General features: G+C 41.4%; 1 protein-coding gene across 2 annotated transcripts in view; it reads right to left on the bottom strand.

Moving 5' to 3' along the window:
• Positions 1 to 22,261, bottom strand: part of ESRP2 (epithelial splicing regulatory protein 2) — a 43,542-nt gene extending 21,281 nt beyond the window's left edge. For both annotated transcript variants that reach the window (XM_062007549.1, XM_062007550.1), the window contains exons 1-6: positions 22,167 to 22,261; positions 21,775 to 21,927; positions 20,763 to 20,891; positions 2,799 to 2,912; positions 847 to 961; positions 11 to 109 (exon numbers count right to left, since the gene is read on the bottom strand). In XM_062007549.1, the coding sequence (XP_061863533.1) occupies positions 11 to 109; positions 847 to 961; positions 2,799 to 2,912; positions 20,763 to 20,891; positions 21,775 to 21,909 (592 nt within the window). In that variant the 5' untranslated portion in view covers positions 21,910 to 21,927; positions 22,167 to 22,261. The remainder of the gene's footprint in view (positions 1 to 10; positions 110 to 846; positions 962 to 2,798; positions 2,913 to 20,762; positions 20,892 to 21,774; positions 21,928 to 22,166) is intronic.
• Positions 22,262 to 23,632: the final 1,371 nt, after the last annotated feature.

Here is a 23,632-nt window from a genome sequence, read left to right as displayed (position 1 = left end):
GTTCACTTACTACAACTTTCAGAGAGCATGCTGAAGATGATAGCCACCATGGTTTTCACTTGCCACACGCCAAAGTCCTCCTCTGTTTCATCTGTTGCTAGGCCTAGGTCTGAACAGGTTATTATAGAAAATACAGACTTGCACAATCATTTGTAAATAAGTCATAAGGCTTTCCTGATATTAACACAAATCTGGTAATCAAATTCACTGGTCTGAGCGGGGACACATGACCATTAGACATGTTACCCTGCTCATAATCTGGTTAATATTCACTTTAACGGTCAACAGTCTGAAAGCCATTGATAGCTTACATCATTCCAGTGTTAACAGTTTAAAAAACAAAACAAAAGCTGAACAAGTTCTTACCACTTCACACATAACTGAACTTTAACCACATTCAGATGGGCCACAACAATCCTCCTCAAATTTAGATGTAGGGTGTTGGGGTTTTTTGGGTGCTTGTGGATTTTTTTGTTGTTTGAAACTCTGTTCAGTCAGGGTCACACAACAGAACTATTGCCATCTGCAAACAGTAGCAGCCTGCAGGCCAGTTGGTGCAGGAAAGGTCCACTGACAGCTAAGGGTTTCCTTTAAGATCAGGTATCAATGTAAGTGATGTTTTTCTTCGGTGCATTTACTAAATATGGTTTAGAACTCAGTATTAGACTCAAATTGGAATAAAAGTTACAAGCAGAGCCACTCTCCCCAGTAGACACTTAAGCAAACATTCCTTCCATTTCACCTGAGAGTTCTGAAAGTACAAGTTAAACTGAAACATGGAGTGATCAGAGATAAAACTTAAGAAGCATAATTGCTTCTGGTGTAAAAGCTGCAGCACAAGGATACATTCTGCCATGGTCTTGATAGTCTGGTCCTTCACGGCGGCTGAACTAGGGTAGCAAGCGTGAAACTCCTTGCGCAGATCATAAAAGGAATAGAAGCAGTCTGACAGTAGGAAGTTCTACAAGGAAGGCAAAAAAGTTGGTTTTGTACACACCAGTCCTTTAAATTCCAACTAACATTTTTGGACTGAATGAGGCAGCCTCACAAAATCACATAGTTAACGTGCCATCAGCTTGTCTATGATAGAACAGTTCGGTTCCTTTGTAACACAGTTCAAACTCCACAGCCTTACAGAATTAGATCTCTAGACGAGCAAACCCAAATACCTTCCAAGAGGCCAGACCTGTGCAAATCAGCTAGAGAACAAAAGAAATAAAACAGAGATATGTAGGTTTTGCTGATTTATAAATACTCCCATTTAGAATACTGCATTTTCTCTTTTGTGGCTACAGTGAAAAGCAATATTGTACCAAAATGTGATAACAAAGTTAAATAAATACAGCTACAGTGTACAAATTATCTTCCAGCACCTTAAAGATGTTTATTCCTTGCTGCTGCAATGAACTTTCATTACATAATGTCATGAAACAAGCACTTCAGCAGCCCTTCACTCAGACATTAGCTTATTTTTTCAAGAAATAAACCAAATAATTCTGGTGGAATTCACTGCTTTCTCTCTCTCAACTGTTCTACTACATAAATTTTGGGTTTTGGTCTGGTCAAACAGCACCCACCTTTGCAAATAAAGAACTAAGAAAAGCCACAAGATAATGCTTCTAAGACTGGAAGGAATAGCAAAGGGTAAGGCCTGAGGCTTACAAACAGCAAGTGTGCAGAGAGAAAGAAACTTGTGCAAATTAAAAAGTATTGCAGGAGAAGAAAAAGAAGAGAAAAGAGAAAGAAATGATGTATTAAGAGATTCAACAGCTGATCAGATCCATTCCCTGATCTGATATGGATAACTATTTCTTCCACAGCGTTACAGTGTTTATTTTATTTTGGTGCATTGGATCAAGAGAGAAGTACAAAGAATTACCCACAATAAAAGGACTGTCATGGTTGAATGTTAAATATCATTCCTGTTTCCTTACTTGCTTCACCCCTCCATAAACATGTACTTTTCATTAAAAAGTCACAATGTCATGTTTTTATATAACACAAATGTCAAATGAGTATTTGTAGAAGCTCAGCACGAGCCAATACCCTTATATAGAGAAAAAAAATACAACTGATCAGTCAACTCCACCCATGTCAGCAGCTCCCATTCCTGTGAGGCTCCTGCACACCCTGCCAGGCAGGCTAACTCAGTGCACTAGCCTGCACAAAGGCAAAGTTCTTCTCCCTGTACAACACAGCCTGCTCTAAACACTTGCAGGAACTTGGGGTGGAAACCGATGCCTCGAGTGGGAGCAGCAAATAAGCTGTAGCACAATTTCCCACTGAATAAATGCAGACTGGGGAACCACTGCCATTCTCCAGGGCAAGTCACTGCCTATGTGTTTACTCTCTACAGGACACTGGCACATGGCTCAAACCAAATTTCAGATCTTGGTAGAAACCCACAGCCCTGCACAGAACCTGTGGTTTGACTCAAGCCTAAACAAAGCAATAGTTCTCCATCACCCCTGCTGAGGTTAGACTTGTACTTCTGCTTCCATTTCTTGACACAACAGAATTCAAAATACTTGCATTGTTCCTGTCTTTCCTCATTTCCCTCTTCATTACACTCATCTGTGAGTCCTCAAGTACTGACTTGACTTCCAAGAGCAAGTGCCAAGAACGACTCTGCTGCTCAGGATTGAGACAGGGAAGGGATCGCCTTAAATAGCCTTGGGACACTATAGTTCCCAAGGCTGAACTGTGTAGCTCATCTCTCTCAGGCTCACAGAAGCTGTTTTACCCTTAATGCCCTTAAAGCACTGTCCTGCTCTCCCGTGTCAGTTCTGATCTCATACCTTCTTAGATGTTTCTGGGTGGAGGACTTGTCGAATGAGTAACTGGCCATCGCTGCAGAGTGTGTAAGAGCTCCTTCCAAGTACTTTCAAATCACTGGATACCAGCTGACTGAACTGAAAGATAAAGTGATAAATGCCATTGGATTGACTGGTACAGATAACTCTGTAAAGCAAGCACCTGTACTTATTACAACTCTTTTTTTTTTAATTATTAAAATGATAAAAACAATTCAGCATTTTGCAATAGCTGTTGAAAGAAAGGTGATGGAGAACAGTCATGGGCTCCTGGTAAAGGCAGGCAAACCAGCTACCTGCATTTGTGAAACACAAAATAAGAACATCAGCAGCATGGTAAAAAGAACCATTAGGATCATTATGAGTTCATATGAAAGGTGATGGTATTATAATGGTAATGTGCAAAAACTGAACTGTCATAAGAGCTATGAAATACTTGAAAGAAAAAACCCTTTTGAGATCAATCACCATACTGATTTTGCAATAGCCCTTCTTCACCCAAGGCACCTTTCAGTTATATCCTTAATTTAATTTGAACTTCAGAAGGAAATGAGTTACCCATCAGGGTTTACTAATGTTTCAGAAGTCTCATGCTAAGAAAAGCCAAACAAATTGTGGATTAATACCTTCTACAGTGAAATTATAATCAAGTCAGATCCAAATGAAGGTTTTTGGTAGACATACAGCGTTACAAACACTAGTAAAAGAAAATTGTTGCCTACCTGTAGGATGGAAAACCCCCAAGAGATTAATTCTTGAGAGCAAAGGGCTCCTTGTTTAATGCTATTTTCCATCCTTATACAACAGTTTCTAGTCTTTTATTACTCCATACCAGTGTTAAATTCTTTGCTCATAATAGGCAACTGGTATTATGGTACCTACATGTACCAAATCAGTAAATGGTAGCTTGTTAGCCAGCTTTCAAGGGGACAAATATAATTATTCTGAGCTTCCCTCTTGATGCTGCTCCCTCCCAGGAAAGCATCACAGCACCAACGAAGCAATAATTAACATCATGAGGCAGTAGCCACCCACTGCTCTCAGCCATAGCTTACAATTCCAAAACAACCACCCCCAAAAGCAAATTACAAGTTGACCTGAAACTCAGGCAGTATCTTCATGCTATCTTTTATCCTGTATATGAGGAGAAATGAGGGATGTTTTGTTTGATCATCAACACATGTGACACTTTACATAGTTACAGTCTCTGCTCAGGAAAAGAAAACCCAACAAAAACACATTATGGTTGTGATCTGATCCCCCATCTACACAGTATCCCAGTATTCACTGTGCGAACAAGTGCTGCAGCATCCATGTCCCAAAGGTAAGGCTCCATAAGGTATCATGTATTGAACATGATTTAATACCAGAAAAGACATGATTACCCTGGCTTTACTTCAAAATAACTGCTCAAATCCAATTCAGGCCCTTTTCTAGGCTTGGAGAGCTAACCAGTGTTCCATCACCCTTTTGAGCTCAGAAATGCTGCAGGAGTGGCTACTACATACCAAGACAAAGAATAGAGGGGCAGAGTTGGGTAAGGAGAGACATATCACCATCTTGTGTTAGTTGCTTAATTTGTAGATAATATATACACAAACATAGTTAGAAAATGAAGTTATTTAGTATCAAACAGAACATATCTGAAACTATAAGAAGGGTGAAATAAGACTTCGCAAATCCCACCCTTTTTACAATTCACCTCTTCTCACACTATCAAAAAACCAAACAATCCACCCCCATCCCCCTCCCCCAAAAAAACCCCAACCACCCACCCACCCACCACAAACTCTCACACACTCAGACAGCCAGTTTCCTCCACACTGCCAGTTCAGGTTGTGTTCCTACCACAGGCTGAAGTCAAAGAACCTGAGGCTATAAAGCAGGTCATTGTTTAAGGATGATTTAAACTCAGAAAACTGATATCTGAGAGTGCTCAAAATACCTCATCTGATATGTAAACATCAGGAAGAAAAAAATTCCAGAGGACTCAAAAGGAACCACTTCAGAACTGCATTTCTGGGGACTGCCACAGTCTGAGACCAACAACAAATACTCCCACCACAACAGCAGACGGGAGGAGAACTGCCTTCTTATTAAATGCAGCACCTTGTTACTTTCTGGTTTAACTTCTGGGCACAGTAAAAAGCAAATATTTGTAAAAAGGGATTGGAAATGGTGATAGGTATTAGCCTCCAGAAGGTGTATGAGGATTCTTGCCAAAAGGAAGCAGAGTCTTATTGATGAACAGTAATAAAACACTCCCCAAACCTTCAACTTTGTACTCTGTCCTTCTGAAGATTCACAAGAGCCTGTATAAAGGTGAAATTAGGGAGCTATTTTGACCAGATACAAGAAATCCAACATGCACAATACAAGGGAAGCAGCAATGTATGCAGCCTCCCGCTTTACAAATAAAACAGAACTGTGGTTCAGAAATGCTTCAGCAGGCTAGAAAGCAAAAGGAGAAAAAGGTTTTGACAAGTGCTCAGGCCAAACAGTATAAGTGGTAAAAAGACTGTTTCAAGAGTGTTAAGCAAAATAATCACACCTTTTTTCAGATGGTGTTTGCCACAAGGTACAACTGGAAAGACAGAGATACATCACACAGCTATTTTCAGAAGCTTCTGTTGGAAAGACATGAAGAAGAGTGAAACATTGCATAAGGATACAGATAAGCCCAATACTCCAAGTGTACTGAGGTTTAAAGAAGGCACGAGAGGCAGTATTTGTTTTTATTAACTGAGCCTAAGTATTTTTACTCCATATTTATTAGATGTCAGTGATAACAATCAACTTTGCAAACTCCTTTAGAATGGGACAATTGACCTGTCAAAACAATTCTCTACTTTTCTTACACTAGAGGCCAACAGCTTAAAGTGCCACAGATTGGCAGGCCTTGCTGAGTGCTTATTTAGAAGCTTCTATTTTAAAACAAGCCTTTTTCAGACTTTGGGGTGTACTGATTCAGAAGGGGACAAAAGGAGTGTGGGAAGAACAGTCAGGAGACATAAGCAATCCTTCCTACCCGAAACAGCTTAGCTATGGCATGGGCTAACTGAGGAGAAGAATGGGGTAGCAGAGTGTTAATGGCAAGAAGATCATGGGGGAAAAATAGCAAGCATAACACTGCCATGGAAGAATGACAGATATTTGAGATGAGCATGAACTGGTTTCTTTCCTCTATGTGGGATGTCTCCAAATTCTGGAAAGGTTTAGTATGAAAAGCACAGCTGTGAACCAGCTCTCATTACTAAGATTACACCGGACCCCTACCATCTTTCAGGCACCAGATACAACCTATTCACATGTACTAAGAGGAGTTAAAGCAACCAGTGCAGATGTGTTTACAAAGTCAGGCTGAAACAGAAGTTGGGCAATTCAGCATCCCTGCAGAAAAGCCATCTTCAGCCTCCTTTTTTGCACCATGAATTTCAGCCAGCATCTCCAAAAACCACCTCAAAGCAGCGTACACCCAAACATAGCAAGCTAAGGACAAGTTAAGACCAGTGCCAGATTTACATTACTTGTTTCTGTCTCACATGTCGAAAAACCTGTCTGCAACTCTGTCATTTCGTAAATTCCATCCACTTCTCCTTCTCTCTGCTAATAAAAACCTCTCTCAGCTACTTCCCCCGTCACTCATCTTCCTGCTGCCCTCCATAGCACTCCCCCACTTCAGCATGCAAAAGCTGCCCCACCTTAAGATCTCCTCCACTAAGCTCACACACCCTGTGTCTTCCCAGTTAATCTACTCATTTCATAGGGAGAGCTACACAGAGTGTTAATTACCACTGTTTGCATCTTGCAACCAGCCCTCATTTCCACTGCAACCACCACAGTGTTCTGGCATCACCCTCCACCCTTTATTATTCCACCAGATCAGCCTTGCTACTAGAGCTTTGATGAATCATTCCACATTTAAAGGAATATGTTCAATAATTCAGTACACAGATTAAAAACTGAGCAGAGAGAAGAGGGAGAATCAAACAAGCTGCTCTGTACATTTACCTCCATGAAACCTAAAACAGTTCTTCAAGAAAAGGTGCTGAGAGGGAAGGACAGAGGGGTGAGCACCAGTTTGAAAAACTGGCTAAACAGGCTTTTGGTCTTGTAGCTGAGAGCACAAAGAGAGAGAGACATGTTTCGCCAGCAGCAAAGCTGGATGGATGCCAGCACAAGCTGCTGTGTTTTCTGCAAATGAATCCCAAGTGGCTGAGATGACACAGCCCCCTTCACATTGCCTTAATTATAACTGAACGAAGCTGCGGATCTTAGAGAAACGAGAAGATTCCTCATTAGGTTCTTTCTGTAGTTATGATGCACGAAGCACTAAAATAAACCTCTGGCTATTTGGATATTCCCATTTCCCTACCTAAAAATAGCTCTTATCCTTGAGAAAGGCCACTGCATCTGCACTGTATCTGTGCCTGGCATGATAATGAAATACTGAGATAATTCAGTTGCAGAACGCATCTATGCCCTCAGCTGAACCATTTCTAAGATACCAAGATACTCTGGGGAATTCTCTCTTTAATTTACCTCTGAGAAACAACAGAAAGTTTGTCTACTTGTCACTCATCAGACCTCCAGCATCTCCTACTGTGCCTTCAAAATAGGATCCTTTCCTTTAGCAATGCACAGTTTCTCTGCTTTGCTTCTTTCAGCCCTGCTGACCCATCACAGTTAACAGCATCAGACAAGACACAATTTTTCACACAGCTTCGAAGTTGAAGTCACCTTCACAGTTCAACCAGGCCTGGAATGTTATGCTAAAGTCTAACATAAAAATCCAGGAAGAAGCTTACACACTACACAAAGTAGATGTGCATCTGTTCCAAAGCAGGAGGAGGAAGAGAGCTTCATCAATACCTCCTTATGGTGTGGGGACCTGGTCTCATCAGTGGTATCAAGCGGCATGTTCCTAAACTGCCCAGAGATAACAAGTTGAGGATTACCTATGAACACGTGGTTGAGCTTGTGGCAAATTAGCATATCAAAAAGTGCTCCTTTTGACTTCTATGCCATCTTTAGACTTACTGGGAGGACAAGTTCCATCTGATCTAGCAAGAAATTAAGACATGAGACAAATACAAGATACCTGATTTGGAGTAAAATGTCACAATGATTTGAACAGGCTTAGCATTCTAGATCAGTCTTTTGCATTAAAAACCCCACCCTTATTCAGGAGTGACAACTTCTGGTCATTATTAAAAGGAAAGCCTTCAGGAAAAACTTAAAGAGGAAAGGTTATTTCAGCTCACCTGGGCTCATATATTCAAAAATATGCCCTTGAGCTTAGAGAACTCTTATTACTAATATGTGACTGTCCTAGAGAAAGGGAAAATGCACTGAACAGATTTGTAAAATACACTGAGACATAAGAAGTTTTAGCTGAGGCACATAAATATGAACTGCTTGGATCTCTCTTGCAGAAACCCAGAAAATTAGCTACATGTGGGTTTTTTCCATATTCTTTTAAGAAATCAAGAATAAATCTGCACTCTGACCAGCACACACCTACATGTGAAGCAGAAGATAAAGATCTATTTCAGATCTCTCTTGAAAATTATTTTACCTGTGTAAGAGACCTCCTCCAGTAAGGAATCACTATGAAAAAAGGCAGAAGGCAGTACAGAAACCACGAGAGGCAGGAAGATCTAACATATGTTTGCATGTCTAAATTCAGACCTTCTAGTTATAATATTATTTCTAAATTTCTAGTCACTGTATTTCTCCACATTTTAAGTCCTGAAATTTGTTATGTTTTATTAGCATACTGATGTTTGAGAGCTACAGCTCATAGTCTACCAGAGAGATTATCAAATTGAATTTACTAAAATAAATCAGTAATACTATAAGATCTCTACACATGCACATATATAACAGTGATTTATGCTGTAGACACAACTTAAGCAGCAACCACATAAAGTGCTGCTTTTTCAATCCAGAAATACCAGAGCTCACTCTCACGCATACTCTCACACTCTGCCATATGTTGATTGTCAATTAAAAAAGAGATGTCAAGGCTTCTGCAATTGCAGCTTTCCTAGCAATGAGACCACATACTTTGCAGATTAACACCATATATACCACCACTTTGCAACAAACATCACATGTGCTTATGACTAAGGAGGCTGAGGGGGAGACTTTAACACACTCTACAACTACTTGAAAGTAGGGTGTAGTGAGGTGGGGGTTGGTCTCTTTTCCCAAGTAATAGTGACAGGATAAGAGGAACTCAAGTTGCCCCAGGGGAGGTTTAGACTGGAGATAAGGAAGACCTTTTTTCCCTGAGAAGGTTGTCAGCCCCTGTGCCAGGCTGCCCAGGGAGGTGGGGGAATCCCCATCCCTGGAGCTATTGCAAAGCCATGGAGCTGAGGTGCTGAGGGTCATGGGTTAGCAGTGGCTTGGCAGCACAAGGGCTTTTCCAACCAAAACAGTTCTATGAGTCTTTGAGATACTGTTTTACTTGTGTTAAAAAAAAAAAAAAAAAGGTAACTCATCACTTATTAGACATTACTGTAAATCACTCCAGCAGAGCTTTTGGGCCTTTGCTGTGGGTCATTCTCTACCTGGAGCACACAGCATATACCTGAAATAAGACAAGTCATTGTTAAGAGAAGCATGCAAAACAGACAGCAGCCTCTAAAAATGTCTATCTGTAGATTCTCTACCCCAAGCTATGCTTCAACACATAAAGATATTGCAGTTCTTGCCTCAAAGCTTGATGTTGCAGAAAGTCTTCTACAATGTACTGCCAGAGGACACCCAAACCCAAATATACTGTTGTAGATGCAGGTCCTGAAAGGAACGCTCCACTGCCTGAACACTGAAACAGGCCACCCAGAGACACTACATCCTTGGAGATACTCAAGACTGAACAGGACATGGTCCTTGGCAGCCCTCTCTGGCTGACCCTGCCTTCAGGGATTAGGCTAGATGACATCTAGAGGTACCTTTCAACCCTACTGTGCAAGTCTCTGTTTTCTTGCAACCTGATCTAGGTGGACCTGCTTCTGCAGGGGGGTTGGACTGGATTATCTCTAAAGGTCCCTTCCAACCCCTACCATTTTATTATTCTATGACACTGTCTTTCCTGTTCTGCAGCTACACTGAGGTCACTACATCAATACCACCATAGTGTATACATGTGGGAGATGTGTGTGTTTGGGGAAGGATGTGTTGCCTGTGGTAGGAGGTAAGGGGAAGAAATCAAAAGGTGAGTTGTAGCCAAAGTTAATTAATAGAACTTTTCTGCCACCAGAACATAAACAAGATGGGAGGACCACTGAAAAACCAACATCCAGTGCCCTGAAAGAGTGAAAGGCTCCAATACTGCATGAGAAATCTCAAGAGTAGCAAGCTGTGGGTTTGGACACCCCCCACCCCCCCCCATGACATTTCAACTCAGGGAAATATTTTCACTCAGACTTTGTGCCTCAGACCCTACACCCAGGAGAGTTTTGCACATATTTACAATACTCTCCATGGGCAGTTTTCTGCTCCTTCACTCTTCAAACCCTGGTGATAATGTCAGCCTTATCCATGCAATGGAGGAATTCAAAGCATGTCAATACCACTGGGAGCTGCACAGACTACATTTCAGCAGTATTTACAAGTATGATAACCCTTTATTGTGCTAGGTAACTTTTTAAACTGAGAATCCTATAGTAAGCCCTTGCCTTTGTTCATCTGTTAGCTGCTATTCCACATGGCTGATAATGGACACGTGGTGACCTTGTACTGAAAGTGCTGTATGGAAAAAAAAGGGAAACAGTGCAAGCAGAGCAGCCACAGGCTGTCACTAACTTTTTTTACCCCCTTCTAGCAAAACAGAAAAAAAAGGGCTGTATTTAGATACTATTCAGACACAAACATGAAGAAGAAATCGCCCCTTGGTTTTATTTCTTTGCAGGAAAAACTTGCAGGAGATGACAGACAGCCCAGGTCCACTCACTGGAAGTGTTCAAACCCAGTATCAACAGTTTGATTTCTCCTATTTAGATTTCTCCTCTTGTAATGACTGCAAGAGCTGAAGGGAGAACAATGGAAGGTACTCTTTCAATTCATCACACCTTTCCATTAAAAAAACACAGCAAAGTCCTTTCAGATTCATCACATTCCTTCAGAAAGACAAAGGGAGACTCAAACCTTTAGGTTTATGTAAAGGTAGTCCACAGCTAATATTCTGCATTAGAAGTAGGTCTGTTTAGTAAAAGGTAAAATATGAAATACAGAAATGGAGCAACAGTTGCCATGCTTTGTCTGTCCAGTGACAGCTTGTAGAGCACAGAAAACAGATCATTGTGACTCAGGGCTCTGATGGACTGCCTTAAGGATGAAACTTCCACATTGTTTCTGTCTAGCTCATTTTAACTGGGCCTGGGTCTTTGTGTGACAAAGCAAACAACAGCTAACTGAAAGTTTTAATTCTTCCTAGCAAAGAATGCAAAAATCTAACTCTCTGCCAAGACAAAGATCTGACCAAGCCATACCACTTGAGCACTTTATGACCATTTTTGATTAATTATTTCTTAGATGGAAGTCTGCAACACCGGAATATTTGCATGCTTTCCAGCTATGGTATCTACAGGATCTAATTCAGGTAATGCATTAAGCACAAAAAATAAGACCAGGCTCAGGCCATCTAAATGTCACAGCAATCAGGTCACAAGCTTTTATCTTCAAAAGCACAATCTGTTTTAATAAGAGAGTGTTGAAATACATGGAGTACTCCACAAATAAGCTACTTGAAGTTAGCCTTGTGTAAGATAAAGCACCCTAGTCCAGAAACATAAGGATGTCACAGTTTCTGGACTTGCTTTACTATTACATTATGCATCAGGAAACTGCTAAATAAGGAAACACTTCCTGAGATAAATAAGTTTTAGTCTTTAAATTAATCTGTATGAGAGAGGCCACTGGCTATCAAAAACAACAAAATAATGCAAAATAAAGGTGCATATCTTGCAGGAGACCTTTGCATTTGTTAGAGCAGATTATTCATGAGTTTCTTTAAGCATAAGGAAACTCTGGATATTAGTAAATGAGGGAAAAAAAAATCTATACTCTGTCCACCTTTTACCTACATTTCAAGCAGGATTACAATGGTGCCTCACACTTCTCGTAGACTGCTTGCTATCAGCTCAACTCACAGAATAAGTCATTACAGCCCCAAAGACAAGGTTGAACATACTTTCCCAACTCTCAGGTTTTAATTAACGCCATGACTGCAATATTTCTTACAGTCTCGATTGAAGCATGAGTTCTCTCGCAGTGTTCTATACCTCCCCCACTCCCACTTCCCTCCCTTTCAAGGACAAACTTTCATTAGCAATGTGATCTTTAGCACTGGCTCTATTGACTGTAATGCATGGTACTGCTCTATTTACTCAACACTACCTCATTGTTTGTAGTGCAAGCTTAATGAGTTGTAAGAAAATAGCTAATACCTGCAAAATTAAAGCTTTTTTTCCCCCCCCTATTGAGTTGGGCTTTAGGTTGTTTTTGTAGTAATATCCAGGGAAAGCAGAGGAGATATAAAAAGAAGACATATCTCTTATCCATAATTCAACTTCCTTCAAGATTCTCTCATATTGCTCTCTCCTTTAAACTTATACTCTAAGAATACCACAGACATAGACATATAAAGCACCTTTGCTTATATAAAGATCCAAGTAATCCTTATTCAAACCCTTACCAATATCAGCAAGTCAAACTTCTATAAACTGCCTCTATTCTGCTTCAGAAACTGTGTTTTCCCTTTCTTGTTCAACATGTTTCCACAAAAATGTAAAGGAGAAGTGGAAGTAGAGCCCTAAGTCAGTTCACCTTCAATCTCTGAAATTTTGAAGTCATAGATTAGGGCAGGAACTCCATGCATTAAGAACTGATTATGTTTGATAAAAGGAAAAATGAGAGAAATTAATGTCTGTATGATTTTAGCAGTTCATAACTGAGTAAGAGCAGAATTTTACACTTGGCCTTCCAAGGGATTCAGACCTGTCCAACACACAACATCAACAGTGACACTGAGTTGTGGCCACTTTCAGCCACTTTCAGGTGGCTTCTTGTTTCCAAAGTGAGTTCATGACTGGAAAGACTTGATTTGAGTTGTTTGGAATATGAAGTAAGTCACACAGCTTCCAGTGATCAATTCTCAGCATCTAAGATCTTTTCCTGTGTCTCACCAGCAGCTTTCTTCTCCTGCACTTCATATTTCCATGGTGTCATTTCACATGTTTTACAATAAGCTAAAGTTCATCCTGTAACAGTTTAATTCCACTGTATGAAATAACATTGGCTAATACATTGGAGCAACCAATCAACCAACCCCTAAAACTGTAATAGTCATGTTCTGGGGACTACTGTGAATTTTCCAGTTCTCCATTTCCAATCCAATAGTTATCTCATTCAGGAGGTTTCATGTGTCATACGCTGTTTTGTGTCTCTCTTCGCAGTGTCCAGCTGCAAAGGACTCCTAAACTAACTTTCAGGTACACATTAAGATCTACCTACAAAGTAAAACCTTCACAGCAGTTTTTGCACTTTTATTTTCCAAGTTGCATACTTCAGCTCTACTTTACTCTTACAGCAATTCACTGCAACTGAATGACTTATCAAGAAATTAATGTCAAAACTTCTGTAAAGATGTTCTGTTTCACTGTCAACATCTGCACAACTCATTACAACATTAAAGCACATACCTAAATGTCTCTAAAGTCACAGAATGGAAATACCACTAATTACTTTTTGACTTCAACTCAGGAAGAGTGGTAACACAACCCAGAGGCTGTCCTAGAGCTCTTGTAATAGCACCTTTTCTTTTAAGCTAGCAAGTGTACAAAATGATCACAGGAGCCAAGTTATTGTGAAAGAGAAATCAATTGTTTCTTAATCTTAAAATTAAGTTTCTCTCCAGTATTTTAGTGCTAATCCAATATCAGTTTCTCAACACTTTTTGCCTCTCTGCCCACTGCCATTCTACAGAGAACGGTAGCAGAAGAAAAGAAACACTAAAAGATTTTTAAATGGAAGTTTGGGAGAAGTTGCAAGGTTGGGTTTTTCTGTTTGTCACATATCACAAGTGGTAAGTAATTTAATTTCAATTCCTAATACCTTTTGCATAATTTTTATAACCCACATCTACCTTCACAGCCTGTGGAATTAATGAATGAGGGACATATTAAGAAAGCAGCTGTTCATAAACAAAGCAAGAACAGATGCTTTTGTACAGAAGTATACTGGAGTAAGCTGTGAACGGTTTAAAGAACATCAACATAGACTTACCAGAGCAAACCACTAAGAAATTGTTTGTAAAACAAACGTTACTTCTGATTCAGTACCTTCTTAGGACACACATGTGAAGTTGCCTTTCAGAATATCAATAGCTAACAAATTAAACAAATATCAGGAAGGGGAAAAAAGCTTTGGCAGAGAAGACGGGAGATGACTAAAGAAAATGTGAGGAAGAATTACTGTGTAGTTAAGAGACAAAGTTCCAGTTTTAATAGAAATTACAAGACAAAATAAGGCTGACATTATATTGCTAAAAGAATAAAGTTATCTCTAATCAGCATTTTTCAGTTTTGGCCACAGCACTGCTTTGCTGGCAGTATCAATTCCAGCATCTATGCGTCACTCTTAAACCTAACTGTTCAGCAAAGAAGTGCCGCAACATGTTGACAGAGATGTTGCCCTTGTTTGGCAACACTCAGCTACCCAAGACCTTCTGCATATAACTGGGGTGGGGAAAGAAAGCATATTTCAAGTGAACCAACACACAGATGCAAGCAGACCCATGCAACTCTTTCAGAAGCTGTGACAAGAACCAGATAAAATGCCACCAGAGGAAGTGGAAACCAGTGGAGATTCGCAGACAATCCAGAGTATCCACACAGAGTTTTCTAAGCTGCTTCCACGCTATCATGTAAGAATTGGTCAAAGGACTGCATGTGTACTTACTGTCAAAATGATACAAGTGATTTATTCCTCATTTATTATTCCTCAGCCATTTTGGAAAACTCTGACAATACTTCATTAACACACTTCCAGCGACTTTTTCAGCTGCTACTTACATCATTAGATGAAAGAAGTTCAAAGCCTTTGAGGATCATGTAATCAGCTAGCTTGGTATTAAAAAGCTTCTATCCTGTGTTTTACAGCCTTCCAATTGCTTTTAAAAAAGCTGTAAGTACAATTTCAAGAGAAAATTGAGTACTCAGATACAGTATCACAGCTGTGTGAACGTCCCAATGTGCTAGTGGTAGTTTTCAAACACTGCACAATATCACACTGTCTGGACATAGGCATTTCAGGCTCTTCTGGAGAGGTCCTAGTAACATTTATTTTTCTATATACGCTAATGCACCCAGACTTGGTAAGACTTTAACTCCACCAGAACAAGCAGCAGCATTCGTTACCATAAAAAGTCTGCTCAGGCTCACCCTCAAATCACTGGCCAAGTTATTAACTTCTAAAGAATATCAGCACTTCTCATTCTAAAAGATCTCCCAGCTAACCAAGACTACCACACTTTTATGCTTGCAAAGAAAAGAATATGCAGCTTTAGACAAATTTCTTCACCTAATTCTCTGCTCATATACATATATATATTATATACATAACAGAGGAACTGTTTCTGCTTTCTGTTTTCTTTCTTTGAGAGACCAGATACAAGTGTTTCAATAATAATGTAGTAGGAGCTGGGTAGTACAGATGTCTTGTAAAGGGAAAAACAATTTACTTTATACCATCAACAACAGAATTACAACCAGGATTCTGAATTTCTGATAGAAAACAGGGTATTTTATCTATTAAAAAAATAATCCATGCTGTAACAGCCCCTAGCTACAGGAAGCACTGGCACATCCTTACTTCCCCACAACAAAGGCTGATGATATTCCAATATTAAGTATCAAACATAATTTAACCAATGCTCATCTAAGCAGATCATGGAAACATGGAGCTATTTGATGCTGACATACAGTAGAAACCCTGCAGAAGACTACATGAACACAATACACTCATCCCTCCTCTAAGAGCAGGAGTTACCTGCCCAGACAACCCTGTGTCTGTCAGGAAGTCTCACCTCTCACTGCTGATACTAAACCAAGGCCCCAGTTTCACAATACAAACTGCTGTGTGGCCAACCTGTCTTAAAACATTTTTCTCCTTTCACCCACACGGCTTCTCCACACCTTGGTTCTCTGATTGCCCTCAGAAAAACTAGCTCATCTGCCATGCTGTCCATCAGACAGAACCACTCTGAACCAGAGCTGGTTAACTCAGAACAGTGCCCTGCTCCAGTTTAACAGTCAGCCTCAGAAACTTTTGTATTGGCAGAATGCAGGTAAGGGAAGTCCATGTAGCAGCACTTACCTAAGCAAAAAGTGCCACTAAGAAGTCTTAACACAACTGCAGCTCGAGAACACAATGCGGGGGCAGAAATACCTTAAGCTGGTATCACCAGCAAACATGTTGGCTCATGAAAATACAACCAGGGTGTAGTTTCATGGGACGTGAGCTTGGACAGCAAGGCAGCTTAGAAGTTCCCACCCTACCTGCTCATTTCAGTGATCCTGTTTACAGCACAGCTTCACAAAGAGTTTTACTGACACAACAAAAAGATGGCAAAGTACAGTGCAGGGGCAAGAAAGAAGCTGGCTTCACTGCTGAAGCCAAACCTTGTGAAACTACACCCTGAGTATTTGTTGTGGAGAGAACAGCCTGCTCAGCAGCACTTGCCAAAGGTTTGCCAAACACCTGCTCCAAAACTTCAGAACTTGGACCCAGCAAATATTCCCAAACACACTCCATTGTATTGAGGTGCAGCAGTCACCAAGTAATCTAAAGCTGGAAGAGCAGCCACGAGACTTAAAAGGCAAATCCAAACCCTGCATTTTCAGGCTTTTTTCTGCATTCTGAAGGTTCAGAGGTGCATTTAAAAAATATCCCAAAAAACCATTTATCCAAAAGGAAGGTGTGACAGCTGGCAAGCAAGCCAAGAAAACTTTCTGTTAGCACTTGGTGAAGAAGAGGCTGCAGAACAAGTTTCTCTTTAAAAAAGTGGGAACCGGTTTATCAGGTTAGAGGAATTCCGTGGTTCTTCTGCCTCTCCCCCCATCCCATTTGTTTCCAAATGCTCATCTAACCAGCTTCTTTCTTGCTGAATTTGTTGATCTGCAAGAAAATAAATTGCACCTGCAGTTCAGCTGGATGATCAATAGGCATCCAAACACATTTTAGAGAGCTGCTGATTTGCTATCACCTGCTGAAGTGGCAACACCTCACTATTTTCAATTTGAGCATGGCTTAGGAGAGTGGGGAGAAAAGGCCCAGCTTTGCCTTTCTATGTTTAAGAATATTAATTGATCCTGTCATTTATGTATTGCATTCAATGTAAAATGCAATGAAAGACCAGCAAGACTAGGACTGTCTTTCAAACAGTTTTTAATACTTCAATGTCAATACATAGATGAAACTTGGATACTTTCAGCAGGTCCAAAGGCAGACCCAGGTCTCATGAGAACCTCTCCCTTTTCATGTGTATTGTTCAAAGTAAGATGGTAATTACAGCTAAATACTGCAGACAGCTCTCAAAATTATTAGCTCTTCTTAGACTTATCCTTTGTCAGGGAGACATGCAAATATTGCCTTGCAAAAAAGGAAAGTAACATGTCTTAAGGCAAGCCATGCTGATTCAGCCAGGTTTTCTGCATGGGAAGAATTAAGAAATCCACAACACTTTCAACTTAGTATTCGATCTTTAACTTCAAATCCCCATGGCTAGAAGCAGAGGAGCACACAAAGACATCAGCTTTTTGATTGACAGAGTAATGGGGCTGAGAGAAACAGTTCATTTTAGTTTTGCTCTTTAAATGCAAGCTTCCAGAAAACGGCCTGAAAATATCTTTCTCCCTTAAAATCTTGGAAAGTGGGAAACCAGAAAGTTCCAGCAGCTATTTAGAAAAATATAAATATCTTGCTAAATAAGCCAGCCCTGTGATTTGAGGATCTGAACAATGAAACCTAGAAAGAATGCCCCAGTAATGCAGGAAGAAATATAGGACACTATTCCATTTACTAAGTAGCGTAGATAATGCATGTTTAGAGGCTTACATCACAGGCTCAAGGCAGTTCCAAATACACACTTGAACAAGAGATCTCCTACTTTCATTTGTTCCAGAAATCCTCACATTTTTCTGCTTGGTGCCATTCTGCAACTTGTCCAACACATCTCAGTCAGCAGCTTAAAGTTCACCATTATTGGTCCAACAATGGAGAGTTATTGCCATTTTTAACTAAAGACGTGAAGCAGACTGTTTCCAAAGGGCACACATTTTATGAGCTGGGTAACTGCTTCCCTAACACTTGTACATCTTCCCTCCTCACTCAAAACATTGCTATAGAAACACTGCACATCACTTTTATCAGGAAACACAGCTGGATCCTGTAAATGCACTAGTACCTGTGGAGGCAAACTCCGCTCATTCTGAGCAAATACAGTATTAAAAAGCTTGATGCAAAATGTATAGAACATACACTGCAGCAAATACCTTGGTTATTTGGGGGCACTGTGCTTCAGAACCTCACTTTGTAAAACAACACAGCAAGGTCACAGTAGGGTGGGGAACCCTACTTCAGAATATTTCTTAAGACAAACCCAAGTATTAAGTTCTGTGAGATATAACACTGTAAGGATATGAAGTGAAACTGAAGCGATACCCTACCATTCTATGATTCTATGATGCCTTGTTACAAACAGAGTAAAGGCTTAGTCATGGATTACAGGCTTTTGGTAGACACTATCATTGCTGGAAAGGGAACTAAGCAGTAATTGAAGGAGGCCTTCTGTGGTCAGTGGAAACACTCCAGAGCCACAGTAGTTGATCTACTGTTTACCAGTTACAAATCACTGAATCACTACATGGTTGAGACTGGGCGAGACCTCTGAAGCACGGATAAAAGTTGCAATGAATTATGTGTTTACTGAGTCTCACTTCCCTCTACACACAGAGGCTGGGAATCCAAGGCAAAAGCCAGAAGCAGGCACTGAAACTTTCAGTTACTTGATTGTGTGCTACAGTGAGTTTCAGCTGCATCATCAAGTTCTGTACCACAATCCAAGCAGGGTGTGGAAAGTTAATTTCACATACTCTAGAACATTATCTCAAATCAAGGTACAAGTCTATTTCCTTTTCCTCCTCCTTTTCAAATAACTGCTTCACCCACCTGTGCTTTCGCTAATCACAACACTTAACTGAGGGGGGGAAAATAAATCTGTGTGTTGACAAATACCTGACTCATCCTTTAAACACATGATGCAATTAAAATATTTAATGGACTATTCGAAAATGCAGAAAGAACATGCAGTTCTGCTTTTTGCTACCGTTGCAAGTGGGAGGATGAATGAATTCTCTCTGAACTCCCAGAGAATCGGGACACAGAGGGAAAGGGAGATGGGCTTAGGTAAAGCGTGTTCCAGAAAAGCTACGATGGAACTGGATCCATCACAGCTGGGGCCTAGCAATGACCAGCAAAGTCATTATTTAGTGGCACAGATATCCAAACAAAAAGGAAAAGAAAAAAGATGTTGTTTTTCAAGAGTCTTTGCCCACCTACACACAAAGGTAGCATTTCCTTTTATTTGCTAAAGCAGACCCGCCTACAGTGCAATTTACAGCAATAAGATACAATCTCTCATAAAGTATTGAGTATAATTAAAGTGTGTCTGTTATAAAGGTAAACAGTGTACTAGGCTAAGCTGTTCCAGATGTCTTTAGTGCAAGATCTGGGACAAGATCAAACCTGCAGCTGCACATTTTCTCAGGAGTTATTTTGAAATGGTAATAAATAAATAAATAAAGATCACCTCTTGGTCTCAGACTCCAGCAAAACTAGTCCAAGCAGAGTAAATGCCACCTACACTCAGCACTGACAGTTTTTAAAACACATAAAAGTTACACATTTCTATTTTCAAAGATAGCTCACTTCAGAGTGAAGCGTTAACCACTCAGTATCAAAGAGTGTTAGGACCTGGGCTGCCAAGTTATCTGTGTCACCAGAAGTTAGAGCAACATGAACCTGTTCTACTGCCTGAGCAAGTTTCTTGCTGAAACACACCTACGAATGATTCAGACAAGGTGTGGAAAGCCAGTTTTATATGTTACACAAAAATGCACTATTGTATTTTTCCATTGAAGCACATGCTGTGTATAGAACAGACAGTGAAAGCAAGCAAACTTTCAGGAGCACTGTATATATACAGTACTTACAATCTTTTAGGTAACTTAGGGCCTCTTCAACCACAAGGATCATACAAATTTACATATTTACTCTCCTAGTGTAATATTAAGTGAGCCAAGAGCAAAACACAGAAAAAATAAAACCCCAATCACATCATAATCCACTACACTAATTAAGCTCACCTGGCAAAGAGTGATACACAACAAGCCCAGCTGATAGCTGAAATCTTCAAAACTATGCTTTAATAAACCAGCTTTGGGAATAACAAATGAGAACAGGCCAAGGTTTTAAACACACCTTATAGCAGCAAACCTGTAGAATCCTGGAGTATCCTCTGAATTCCTAAAGTGTGATTTGCACATCTAAATTCAATAGTGCTGTTATCAGCCTGCTCTTTTAAGACTTGAGAGTAAGTGAAATCTAGAATAAAAACGTGCATGTCAAAATAACCTGAAGCCAGACTAAGCCAATGACTAAAGCATCAGCTCAAGTGATCCGTATGTGACTTCCAAAACTATGGGGTTCCCATTTCAAACGGCTCAGGTCTCCTTTGGGTTAGCTTCACAATAAGTACAAGAACTCAGTAAGTGATTTTAAAGAGAAAGGACACGTTAAAATCTATTTCTTTTCCCAAAACAATTGAATCCTGTCCCCAGGCTTCACCCTGAATAGCCCCTGCTCCCACGCACAGCACCTCACCTGCTGAAGAACCCGGTCCAGTGGTTCAGCTTTGCCCAGCCCCTCTGGTGTTAAGCCACTCACTTCACGACACTGGTCGCTTAAGTCCAAGTTGTCTGCTTTCACCAGGGATTTGTGTAGCGTCCCTACCTAAAAACATTTAAAGGAATTATGGAGAAAAGCGAGGAACAGGCAAAAATAGCTCTTTTAAACCATGCGTTCAGCCTGCAGACAAACCAGAAAGGTGCAGCAGCACGCTCCCGCTGACAACCCCAACGAGAGAAAAAGCATTTGCCGATCTCACAAATCGAACCCTTTCCCCTCCCGCCCGGGACAGCCACGCTCTCCGCCTCGCTCAGCCGCTTCTCACGCCTCGCCTTTTACAGTTAGCACTGATTTTTGGGGGAGAACTTGGTGTAATGTTAAGGCAGTTTCACTAGTATATTAATGAAATTGTTTTGGTCAAAGCCCCGCATCTCTCCGGGGTTCTTCTTTAGGACAGGGCTTTTGAGGGGGGAAAAAAAAAAAGAGTATATTTTCAGATTAGCCTAAAAATTAAAGGAAATCAAGATTCCCTTAAAGGTTATCCAAAAATTGGTTAAAAAAAAAAAGATGAAAGCCTCCTGCCGCAGGCCGCAAAGGGTCCAACGGTTACCCCGAGAGAGCTCGCGTGAAAGGAAGCACGTTGGGAGCCTCCGAGGGCAGCTTTGTGCTGGAAAGCTTCACAAGTCTGTAGACATCTTCAAGTTTGAAGCTCCAGATGTTTGAAGGGGAACGGGACAGGGGGGTGGGAGCGGCCAAACTGTCTTTAAAAAGTTACTTTTTCCCTTAAAACGGAACAAAAAGGACCTTCTCGAGTGACTGGCCCGATAAGTGAGTGACCCCCGGGCAGGGGCCCCGCTCGCTCCTCTCCCTCCCCCTCAGTGCATTTGTGAAATGAACAAACGGCTCCGGGGAGGCGGCGAGCGGCCGGCCGAGCCTGCTCGCCCCGCGCCCGGGGAACGCGCCCTCGGACCGGGTGTCGAAGCCATACCTTCTTGCTGTGAAGATCCACAACTTGCCACACCAAGAGAATTAGTTCCCTCTCATCCGAACCCAGTTTAGCCCCATATGCACCAGCTGTTGCCCCAAACAACACCACCAAAGAGTCACTGTGCGAAGCCGTCATGACCACAGGGGGAAACAACTACAATCAAAAGCAGAGGTCAAAAAAAAAGAGAGAAAAAAAGGGGAAAAAAAGACACACAAACGAACAACAACAACAAAGAACAAAAAAAAAAAAATCCCACAAGGCTCACCCCCTACCTCCAAGTGATCAAAGGGGAAAGGAGCGAACGAGGAGTCACAATATGAAGAGGAGAGAAAGAGCTATTTAGGAGGTAGGGTGCTGGAGACAAAAACAATGGAGAAAGCTTGCATCTCTACCTGCTCCCGGTGATCTCCTTCCCGGGGCTGATTGGGAGGTGAAATTAGCAAGCTGTGGGTTTCTTTCCCTCTGACATCATGGCAGAAGCCCAGTCTGGGCTTGGGCTTTTTTTTTCCTCTCTTTTTTTCCCCTCCTCCTCCTTCCCCTCTCCTGAGCTACCTGCCCGCGGTGCAGCCCATGTGACGCCAGTCAATCTCCCAGCGGGACAAGGCCATTGGGCCTTCGCAAAAGGTGTAGGAGGGACGGGGAATGAGCTCCCGGCTCATCAGGCCTGATTGGTTTTTGAAGGAGATCAGAGGAAAACTCCCTTTTCGCTCTCTTTAATTCAGCCTGCAGCAAGTGTCTCTACCTGCTTTCAGTTTTACGGGCTCCCGGCCGGCGCCGGGCAAAGCGCGTTCCGGCTGCGCGCCCGCCGAGACGCGCGGCCCTTGCCCTCGGCCGTGGGCACACGAGTCTGTGCTCTCGGTCCGGGCCCCGCTGGCTTTGGAATTCGGACCAATATTGCTCAAAGACAATCTGTGGCTTCGGAACGCACGGCCCGGAGGTCGGCACCTGCCCGGGCGCGGCCCCGGCGTGCGCCGAGCGACCCGCGCCAGCGCCGAGCTGCCGGACGAGACGGGTACTGCACGGGAACATCCCAGGGATGTCAGAGGCAGAAAGTACTTGAGAGTTTTAGGCCCTAGTCTGCATATGGTTTGCAAAGGTGGGTCCTAGGAAAAGAATGTGAGAAAGGGTGTATCCAGGATGTATCGCAAGGAAGAAACACGAAGCACTGTAATTTCTACCCTGTAAGTGCTCACTAAAGAACTGCCTCCTGGGCATCAACTGCGGGTTTTCTCTACCCCTCTCTTCTGTTTCACCACCCCATAGCTTAGCTACTGTAAGAACACTCCTCAAAGCATTTCTGCTCGCCGGGAGCAGCAGTGACATTTGTAACATCGGGGGCTGAGGCAATTTTTGGAGACGCTGACAAATGCATTACTTTAAAGCAAAAACAAAAATCAAAAAGCCTCTAAACTGTATTGACCACATTGTTATTTTTCCTATTGCCACCACTGAGAAGTTACTAACGATTTCAAGTTAAACTAGTCACAGATTTTTCTTTTGCATACTCACATCTTCAGCTCATCCTTCAATATTAGTGTTGTGTTGAAATGGATTTCACTGAATGAAAGACAGTGCTGCTATTTAGGTACTGAGGGCTGTCACAGGAACACACAGAGCTGGACATTTAACTGTGGCTATCTGATGGGTTTAAATATTATCATCCCATTTTCTCTTAACATGCTAATTTTATAATTGGTTAATTATAGGAGTTATATGGATGTCCTTTGGCAAACACTGATTCACATGCTAACACCACAGCTAAGACTATTTCCATTTATCTCAAAGAAGGTGAACTTTAGTTTGAGGATGCTGTCCCTGGTGAATCACTGTATCTCACTGAACATTACAAGGCAGTTGT

This window comes from Colius striatus, chromosome 14 (genome assembly GCF_028858725.1).
Source record: "Colius striatus isolate bColStr4 chromosome 14, bColStr4.1.hap1, whole genome shotgun sequence".
NCBI lineage: Eukaryota > Metazoa > Chordata > Aves > Coliiformes > Coliidae > Colius > Colius striatus.
This window is presented reverse-complemented; position numbering and strand designations above follow the sequence as displayed.